Below are 10,568 nucleotides of genomic sequence, written 5' to 3'. Positions count from 1 at the left end.
ATGATTTGACATCGTCTACCGGACATTAACGGTCATAACGACAAGGATAGTCTACGGTAAAACTCACAGAAATAAGAAAAAGTAACCAAATAACCATTCAAATTTTACTGTGGTACCATATGCATTTGTCGTACGTTCCTTAGAGCAACCACAGTGGGCGAGTATAACCAAATATTTGGTCGAAAAACGAGACACAGTGGATAGACTATCGATTAAAATCCTGACCAAAGACCAAATCCCAGACTATATTTGGTCCAAGACCAAGACCAAAACCAAATATAGTCGAGCGAACGTATAGTTAACGCCCCACCACCAGGCGGGTGTATAGTTAACGCCCCACACCAGGCGTGCATAAAGTCCCCGCCCCACACCAGGCGTGTTTTATACCTCCGTCCCATTTATTTTTTATTTTTTATTTTTTTCTTTTGGGCGGGGCGGGGTTTATACCTCCGCCCACTCTCTTTTTTTAATTCACTTTATATATGGGGCGGGCTTTATACCTCCGCCCTTCTTTTTTTATTTATTTTTTGAATCTTATCTAGCTACGTATAGTGCATGCTCAACCAAATTTAGTCTTCTAATCGTAGCGTCACACACCAAACTAAATTCAAATTTGGTCGTTTTTTTTTATCTTTAATCTTTGGTTATACTTCGCACCACTGCAGTTGATTAATCTTTGGTTAATCTTTGCTCTTAACTATCTTTTGCCCTCATTCCCCCATTCTAAGATTTTTCTAGAAAATAAAGCAAGGCCCCCACTTGCCATACTGTAAATATCCTACGTGGCGTATAACATCCAGAGCTCGACCGTGACACATAGAAGGCCGGCCCACATAGAGAAGGGGCGAAAAAAAGTAAACTGGACCACTAAAGAAGAGAAAATTGAGTCGATTATACACAGGAATAATTGAAAGGTAAAAGACAAAATCAACCAATAGGGATCACGTTGAAACCACATCGACATATTTTAGTGAGAGAAAGCCCGAAAATGAAAGAAACGAAAGGATCTACTATTGTCATGGCCCACAAAGAAATCCTTGAATTAGAAAGTCGAACCAATGAAAATTCAAAGATTAAGATTACTATTATAAATTCAACCAATAGGAAACGAGATAAGGGTTAGAAATGGGTCCCGCTAGAACTCCAAAATCCGTTCAGTTGTTCAGATACCCCCAAAAATAACCCAGCATGGGACATGAGAGTGAGAGAGGTGGTCTGCAGTGTAGCATTCTTATTACAAAGTAGTCTGTGTTTTTCAATTATTTGTTACCAGCAAAAGTGCTAATTTGTGGGTCTTCAACAAAAATTCAATACTTTAAAACACAGAATTTCAGCCTTTTAACTCCAAGTTTCACAAGATTTGAGTCTTTTCTAGTTAGTTCTGATAATATGTTTGTTGTTTCATTGATATATATATATAAATGAATAATATCTTCTGAAGTTTTCAGTATCTGGAGCAGTTATCTGTAGTCTGTACTCGATTCTATCAAAGAAGTAGAAAGATTTTGTTGTTGTGTTATGAATAGTACTGATAAGAAGGCGGCAAACGCCGTCGGAGGGAAAACAGCAAGAGCTTGTGATAGTTGCATGTGTAAAAGAGCACGTTGGTATTGTACAGCTGATGATGCGTTTCTATGTCAGGCTTGCGATGCTTCTGTTCATTCGGCGAATTCTTTAGCTAGAAGACATGAAAGAGTTCGTCTCAAGACTGCATCTATGAAGCCAACGGGTAATACTAATGGTAGGAGTAACAATAATAAAAACTTGGTGGTGGAGATTAATTCTTCTTTACCAACATGGCATCAGGGTTTCCGTCGTAAAGCTCGAACACCTCGACATGGGAAGCCGATGTCTCAGCAGCAACAACATCAACAAGCACCTAAGGCTGAGGAAGAACCAATCGATCATCTTCTGATGATGAATGATAACGCTAATAGTAATCTTCCTCTTGTGCCTGAGCTTGGCAGTGATGAAACATCTCCGGATGAGAATGAAGAGCAGCTGCTTTACCGTGTTCCTATATTTGATCCTTTCGTTGAAGAATTTTGTTCATCTGTAATGTCTAACGAAGTGGTTGCTACACCGACTAATAATACTAATGAAGTCGGTACAAATATAGGAAACATTAATTCGTCGAAAATACAGTTACAAGAATATGAACATGTAGCGTCTGAACATTATGAAAGCCTGTCGGGTCTGAATCTGCCATCTGATTTGGATCTAACAGAATTTGCTGCTGATGTAGAGACCTTGCTCGGAAGAGGACTCGATGAGGACTCGTATGGAATGGAAGGCTTAGGTCTGTTGGAATCTAAAGAGGAAGACTACTGCTGTTTTGGAAGCAATGGAAGGGTGAAGGAGGAAGAAGATGATGAAGAGCTAGAAACTTCTGTAGCATGTCATATGGACACGGAATTCGATCTTTCAAGAGAGACTTTGGATTTGAATTTCGATTACGAGTCACCTACAACTGGAGAGGAAGAAGAGGACATGAAGGTAGTTCATAATCCGATTGCTCCTATGATGATGAACGATGGAGTACATAACAAAGTTGTTGAGACGCCAAAGGCCATATCGTTGAGGCTCAACTATGAAGCAGTTATCTCTGCTTGGGCTGCGCAGGGTTCACCTTGGACAACCGGAGGTCGGCCACCGAGCAACCATGATGATTACTGGCCCGAGTATCTGGTATGCACTCTAAAATCATTGCAGCACTTTCATTTTTTAGACTTTCAAAACCCTGGTCAGTTCATCCAAAACAAAGCCATCTTCATGAACTACTGAATCACTGTATATATATAAACTTACGTACTAGTATATTACTATGTGTGTTTTCCGGTAATTAGTGTTTTCATTTTTTACGTTACTTACGGTTTGTTAGAATTTCACTGATTTTCATGTTTATTTTGTTACAGGGTACGTCTCGCAATGCAGAGGTTCATCACCATGGCTACGGAGACGTAGGAGGTGGAGGAGCAGCAGGAGGAGGCCACGTGGGAATGAGTGGTGGTGATGGGGGAAGAGAAGCTAGAGTGTCAAGATACAGAGAGAAACGAAGAACACGATTGTTCTCTAAGAAGATACGATACGAAGTTCGGAAATTGAACGCTGAAAAGAGACCTAGAATGAAAGGAAGGTTTGTCAAGAGGACATCATCATCCTTCATGGCAAATTCAGTTGGTACTGATTTATCATTTTGATGATTATGAACCTTTCCTGCAGCTAGCTATAGCTAGTTAACTGTCATTTACCAACAACACTGAAAGGCAGACAGACTATTAGTATGCATGTACCTATGAGATTTAGTTTCTAGTTCTAGTATATAGGGTAATATTTGAATATTGTTTCATGCTTGCATGCATGTTTTTGCTTGTTTCAGGTTTAAGGATAATTAAACACTGAAATGAGTTAGGGCTTCTTTTATTCCCAGCTCTCGTAATCTCCTCTTGTACATTAAATTTTGAAAATAAATGCAATCAATCGGTTGCCTTTGCAAATTTATCTCTCTTGAGATCAATTGTTTCTGCTGTTAATTTATCCTAGGAATTGCAACTAATTACATTGCAGAATTAATGGCTATTACAGGCGCAGCTGAATGGGCTATACAGAACAACAAGCTTGATATATGTATTAACTCTGATTCTAAAGCAGCAGTGAGTGCATACATGTCAGGAAGACTGCCTTGGTTCATGCAGGTAAGATGGAAGAGAATAAAGGAACTATTGAATAATATCCAACTTGTACATAGTTTGAGAGAAGTAAATTTCTCTGCTGACTCCATGGCAAAGAAGGGTGCAGGATTGGTGAGAGGGGGAAAGCTCATTTTCAATTCAAAACCAAGTTTCATCCCAGATTTGAAATCACCTGAGCAAATTTACTATAGGTTTTGCTAAAAATTTCTTTCTTATGTTTTTACAGTTGGGCTTTAGGAGTTGAGTTTGTCTTATTTTTTCTTTTGAGTTTTCCATTTTATTGGGCCTTGGTGGTTCTTTTTTGTAAACTCTTTAGTTGGTTGTATTTTTCCATAATGAGTAATAAAATGGTTTTGATCGAGCAAAAAAAAAAAAAAAATCTGCTGTACTAGATTTGGGAGGAAGACTCGGGTCATAACTAGTAACCATATTAATGACTTAATATCATTGTCTAAAAACGGTATCAAGCTTAATAATGAGAGCCGAGTTAAAGTCATTGTCTAAAAACCCAGAAGAATTAATATCCACCATGGAACGACCTTTGCTTCACCACACTCCCTACTTGATTATTCGTTTTCAGTCTCAGTCAAACCGTCCTCTTTCTTTCGCACCCACCCATAGGGATTTTTCGGTATGAAACGGAAGTTGGAGAATTGTTTTCGTATCAATTCAGAGTAACCCTCAGCCAAGGCTAAAGACAACTGAAGCCATTTTCTTTCGTAGTCAAATAAACTGCTCAACAGCTCAAAGTTCACAAAAACAATACAACCAATCTGATGAAGGGAAATAGAAATGACTACAATATAAATTGAAAAGCTAAATGTTACATGGACACCTTTGAAACTGACCTCGGAAACCGATTCACTATAGTCCTAGAATGGGTGTAACTCATGGTTGATTTCCTTTTCCTTCCGAGGCGAATCTCCAAAAAAATATAAGTACATAATTATCGTCATAAAGCTTCAACCCCATGTCATTATAAATTTTCATTAGGATGGGTGTTTCATATATTAAGATATGATACCTAAAGTTCCACGAAAATTGAAGAATGTTCGGAACTGTTCATGCAACTGCCTCTGCTGGTGGTACCTATGTGGGTCTGCCACTGATTCTGGATATCATATGTTACAAAAATCGCCTAAGACAAACTTAGTATTTGAAAGGGCCTTGCTGGTAAGTCACTTGTTGCAAAGAACCTTGCTGAGGAGCTTGTTGGTAAGAGCCCGGTATAGGGCTTAGTTGTGAGGCTGGTTGATAAGTGCCATGAATAGGGCTCAGCTGTTGAGAGGTTTGTTGGTATGGGACTTGAATCGGGCTTAACTGTGAGGCTTGCTCGTAAGAGCCTTGATTAGGGTTTGATTGTGGCGCTTGCTGGTAGTGACCTTGTATAGGGCTTAGCTGTGAGGCTTGTTGGTAATGCCCGGCTTGCTGTGGAACTGGTTGGTAATGCCCGCCTTGCGATTGCTGGTAAGGCCCGCCTTGCTGTGAGGTTTGTTGTTGGTAAGACCCGCCCTGCGACGTTTGCTGGTAAGCCCCGCCTTGCTGCGACGTTTGCTGGTAAGCCCCGCCTGGGTGCGACGTTTGCTGGTAAGCTGCACTTTGTTGAGAGGCTTGCTGATAAGGCCCGCCTTGCTGAGAAGCTTGTTGGTAACTACCACCTTGCTGGGAGGCTTGTACAGGGGCTTGTTGATAAGGGGTGCCACCTTGTTGATGAGGGACTTGATGCTGGTGAGAACTGAGGCTTTGTATGGCAGATGCAATGTAGGCTTGAAGAAGATTTTGTGCTGCATCCATTTGCTCGGAAGACCCCTGGATCTCAACAACACATTCCGAACCACCCGGCTGGTCATTCAACTTCACTTTAGCTCCTGACATCTGAAATGTTACATGAAAATAAATTAGGAAAAATAAATAAATGAGGCATACCAAGAAAAAATTACAGGGAGACGCATTGTCCCAGTGAGTATTAGTAGTTCTGAACGAGTCTATGTACTGCAAAACAGGTTTGTGTGTGACGCTCTTCATTCCACTTAAACAGTGTTGAAGATATTAAAAAGATATCTTTCTGCACAGGGTTAGAAACTACCTGGCCAATATTAGTAATGTTGCTTCCTCCTGCAGCAAGGACAGCACTAACTGCAGCATTTGGAATCTTGATCTCCATAGAGTGGCTTATGTTTGGGTATCTGTAAACCATAAAAGGTTTTTTCATCACTAAATACAGAGTTTCTTTTTTCCTTTTATGTGCTTTATTTTATAACACTGACATAAAAAGATAAATTGAACAACTGAAAACATATGGGAACACACTAGTAGAAGAAACATACCCAGCTGTAGCAGGCGGACGGACTGGATAATTGTGAGGTTCATATTCGTGTGCAGCGACCTACAAGAATGTAGCATGTTAGCAGCCATCATTGAAATAGTCTATTGATATTAAAGAACTATTTTAGATTCACCCAACATGTTAGTGCCCTAATCTTATTTGGTAGTGACCAATGATGCCAGGGTCAGGCCATCCACGAACGACTTATATCACTTGCATAGCAGTTATATACATTAAAGAAATAATATAACTTGGAAGTATGATTTATACATGCGAAGCTCATCCGCAGATTCATCTTCATGTGACAGTGTTCTATGGTACATATTCATAAATGTAACGATGGTAGAGTTCAGCAAGAATCATTTGGCAGAGCTAGGAATATAGCTATTGGGAGCCAAAAAAAAATTAGGGTAGGCAACATGGCAAAACTGGGCTTTGGAGCCCACATTATCAAAAAAAAGAAAAAAGGCAACTGCCAACCCTTGCCATGGGCTGGCTCCACCCCTGGCAAGGATCCACCAAGACTTGCATGACATAGTGCTGAAGACATGGTGAACATCTTAGAAGATGTTTCCGAAACAAAACAAAAATACTCTTAAAAGATGGTCTTGAGGTTTAGCGCAATGATTTGCCTTCAATTCAGCCTATATCTGATGCTCACCTCACCACCTATACTTATTAGGAGGCTTAACCATGAAACTAAGAAGATACCTGAGCATGTCCATATCCACCAGAACTTCCAGATCCTATCCTGCCAGATGGTGGTGGTCCTCTTTCAAAGAAGCTCTCTGAAGGACCAAATCTGTTGGAAGGCCTTGCAGGAGGAACAGGTTCAGCAGATGCACGTGTACCTTCAAGACTTCTAGCTCTAAGTCTTGATGCAATTTCCGACAATGCATCTCTAGCAACATTCATATTTCCAGATATCTTTATTTAAAAGAAAAAAAAATCGAATAAGAAAAACTGTTAATTACAAACAAGAAAACTAGACAAACTTCTGAGCCACAGGCTCATGGCAGTGACTGACCACATTACCTGTACAAGCTCTTCATCTGGAGATGCACAATTAGGCTTCCCATCCTTGGAGATGATACGTATATCCGCTCTGCTTCGCCTTCTCATGTCAGTAATTATATGACCTCCTTGCCCAAGGAGGCATCCGACCTTGCTTGATGGAACAAGAAGTCTCGTCGTAAAATTACCTTTCTCAGACATTTCGTTCGTCTTACTTTGAAGATGAAGAATAGCTTCAATAGTTGGTGATCTTGGGTCCCACGCAGCCTGGAAAAAAAAAATTGGACAACGACAAGTTCAAACTTGCTCACACTCAAAAAGACTAGCTTTTACAAGAGAAAACTCAACGAAGCAATATTTCATCCTTAATAAGACTAGATTTTACTGGTATATAAACGGAGAAGTTATATGTAATTGAGATGTAAACAGATAAATTATAACAATATACTATTTGTAAGCTAGGAGGTTCAAATTTTACTTCTATTGATGAGACAAGAATCACACGTTCATCTGCATCTGGTGATGTATCTAATACATGAATGCTAGCCCCTGTTTCTTGTTGGACCTGCTTTACATTAGTGCCTCCCTTGCCAATAACCCCACCAATTTTCTCAGCCGAGCACAAAATTTTCATGGAAAACTCATCTGACGCATTTCCATTATTTCCTGAGGACATGCCACTGAAACCACCTCGTCCAAACCCAGATGGTTCCTTCCCATATCCTCCATCCCAAGGCAGCGGTGGAGGACCATGTGGCCCAGCATTCCGTTGAGACCATGGTGGGTTCCCTTGTGGTATCATATTTCCCATGGGAGGACCAGGGGGGTAAAAACCGCCCCCAGTATTCATTGGCGGGCGCGGATTCTGGTGCAGCATAGTTGAAATGTCGTAAAGCGCCCTCTTTGCTATAGCTGATATTCCAGATATCTGCAAAAGTGCTTTTAGATGTTAGAGATTATTAGGGACCACAAAGACCATGCAGGAACCTTCAAAACCAAATTTTGGAAGATTAAGCATCAATATTTTGCAGAATCCAGTATCAAAAAATGAAAAACAAAGGGTGAAGAAGGGTATCAAGAATGATTTTGCTATATATATGAAATATCAACAGGGTAATACAAAATAACAGGCGAGAACCTGCGAACCTGCAAAACCTCATGAAGTACTTCATATCTAACTAAAATTCTAGTCTAACCTAATGAGAGTGCAAATCCAGGGAGGTCTTACAGAGTAGTTACCAAGCACACCTTTAATACTTTTTGAATTAGACAAAATTCATCAAACCTAACTTTGATTAACTCAACCAACTCAAAATACACTTCGTGCAATATTTTCATCTAAACTGACTATAAAGTTAATAGTAAAGGAACAGTTGACTAAGATGAAGCCAAAGCGCTGAGAAATTTTATTATCCTCCACGCCGAATAGAAACTCATAAATCCAAACAGGAATTCAAAGTGAAAACTTGCCGCATTGAAGGAAAAGCCAAACTCAAATAAGATTAAAATTCGAAATGCTGAAAACATTAGTATCTGGTTTTCCCTTCACCTGTCAAAATACGAGAAATGCACAAGTTGGGAAAATAAGGAAGGCAAAAAATAGGTTACCTGCACTAATTCATCAGTAGGCATTGCACAAGTTGGAAGGTGGTCTGTAGGGAGAATACGAATATTTGCACCAGTATCAGTTCTCAACTTCTGAATTATATGCCCGCCTTTACCTAAGAGACACCCTACTTGATTGCTTGGAACAAGAAGGCGCGCCGTAACAATATCATCCTCATTATTTTCGTCATGCTCCTTGCCACCATATAGCTCATCGTCTTCAGCAATCCTCTGATGAACTTTCAATAGAGCATCTTGGGCTGAACAATGTGGCTCCATTTCCTCAAGTTCTTTTCCAACATGAACATCATTCTCAGGAACATCTCGCTCCTCCGTAGTATCAAGGACCCTAGGTTTTTTTGCCGCAGGGCTAAAAATAATAATTACTCTCTCATCAGACCCAGCAATAGCTTCATCAACCTTAATCTTCGCTCCTGTCTCTTCTCTCATAGCCTTAATTATGCCTCCACCCTTTCCTATAACACTACCAATCTTTCTGATCGGACAAAGAAGCCGATATACTGTCTCTTCCTCCCCACTTGGAATTGCAAAATCTTGTTCAAAACCAGAATCAAACCTTTTACTTCTTTTGAAGCCACCCCCATTTCTCTCAAATTGGACGCCAGGAGGCCCAGGTCGTTTCCTGAAAGGACCCGGCTTCCCCCCCTTATTCTTACCCATATGACTATAAAACACACGGAATAACCCAAGCTATTCAAGCACGATTGTAGCCTGTGAAGTAACAAGCAAGAAAGTAGCCGAACTAAATTATATTTTGGTCAAATTGCAAAAAATTAGTACTGCAAAGTAGAACAATAATTTGAGTAATAATTCAAAATCCAATGTTTTACTTCTACACGACATTGATAGAGTATAATCAAGAAACAAAACTATTGCCCCTAGAATCTTGTCATCACTCACCTGATAAAAAATTAGGTTTCTAGGGTTTGTAATAAGACGAGCTAGAACCCACCTTTTTCATTTCTTCCAATTTCCATAGTTACTAACAATGCGAAGGTGTTTTATTAGGCTTATGAGATAAGCTTATAAAGAAATATGATTGCTTTCTAGTTTCTATCAACTCTTGCAGCTAAAATTCAGAGAAGTTATACTATAAACGAAATCTAGGGTTTTTACAAGAATTATTTACAAATTATGGAAATATGTAAAGAGAAAATCAAAACGGAAGTACATACCAGATGAAATTGACGAAGATTTATTGAATGTTTCCATGGTCCATGATCAATCAAAAGCAGCTATGAGATTTTGTTTGATGGAGTTGGGTTTTTGGGATGCTCGAAGTTTTTAGGATTTAGGGCTGGTAAGTTTGTGATTTCCTTCAGTTTGCCTTGTGTTTTTTTAGGAAAGACTGATTTGGTGCTTCTGGGAGTATTATGTTTTGATAAGTTTTATGTCTGTAATTTGTCACGTGTGCATGTTTTGTTGCTCCACTGACCGGTAGTAACTCGGTTGTTGATACAGGAATCCTCCGGCCGGCTGGACCTATATACGTATTGGTCAATTGGTGTTACCGCCTCTCTTTCTATTTTACTACTAGGTATCACCGGGGCCTTACGACCCCGGCTCAACCTCTCTTATTACGTACATACTTTATTTCTTGTAACAATACATTAAAAAATACTACAACTTAGTTAATGTATCCAAATGCTTAAAAATCAATTATAACTTAGTCAATTATACAATAAATAATTTATATCATTCCAGGGTTCCCATTCTTCTATAATATCAGTAAACTCCTAATACATCAGTACTAATAGAATCAGTTTATATTTAGGCACACGGTTCCAACAAAAATATATCTTGAAAAAAAAATATCAATTGATTGATTTAGTTTTGTCAATATGTATCCCTGATTATTTTTAAAACCAATCATCGTTACTGAATACCAAAATAAAGATATCAAAAGAACG

The 10,568-nt window shown here is 39.3% G+C and overlaps 2 protein-coding genes across 2 annotated transcripts; one reads left to right on the top strand and one right to left on the bottom strand.

Moving 5' to 3' along the window:
- Positions 1-1,197: 1,197 nt before the first annotated feature.
- On the top strand, positions 1,198-3,500 carry LOC113281962 (zinc finger protein CONSTANS-LIKE 16-like). Its single transcript, XM_026530877.1, has 2 exons — positions 1,198-2,688; positions 2,916-3,500. Exons 1-2 carry the CDS (start codon positions 1,519-1,521, stop codon positions 3,198-3,200), a joined length of 1,455 nt encoding a protein of 484 aa, XP_026386662.1. The 5' UTR covers positions 1,198-1,518; the 3' UTR covers positions 3,201-3,500.
- Positions 3,501-4,412: 912 nt separating this feature from the next.
- Positions 4,413-9,980, bottom strand: LOC113281961 (KH domain-containing protein At4g18375-like). The gene is made up of 8 exons (XM_026530876.1): positions 9,834-9,980; positions 8,641-9,369; positions 7,511-7,960; positions 7,054-7,299; positions 6,730-6,945; positions 6,020-6,078; positions 5,779-5,878; positions 4,413-5,567 (listed from the first exon to the last, which is right to left on the bottom strand). Exons 2-8 carry the CDS (start codon positions 9,316-9,318, stop codon positions 4,842-4,844), a joined length of 2,475 nt encoding a protein of 824 aa, XP_026386661.1. The 5' UTR covers positions 9,319-9,369; positions 9,834-9,980; the 3' UTR covers positions 4,413-4,841.
- Between the last annotated feature and the right edge of the window lie 588 nt (positions 9,981-10,568).

This window comes from Papaver somniferum, chromosome 5 (genome assembly GCF_003573695.1).
Source record: "Papaver somniferum cultivar HN1 chromosome 5, ASM357369v1, whole genome shotgun sequence".
NCBI lineage: Eukaryota > Viridiplantae > Streptophyta > Magnoliopsida > Ranunculales > Papaveraceae > Papaver > Papaver somniferum.
Note: the sequence above shows the minus strand (reverse complement) of the source record. Positions and strands in the feature narration are given on the sequence as shown.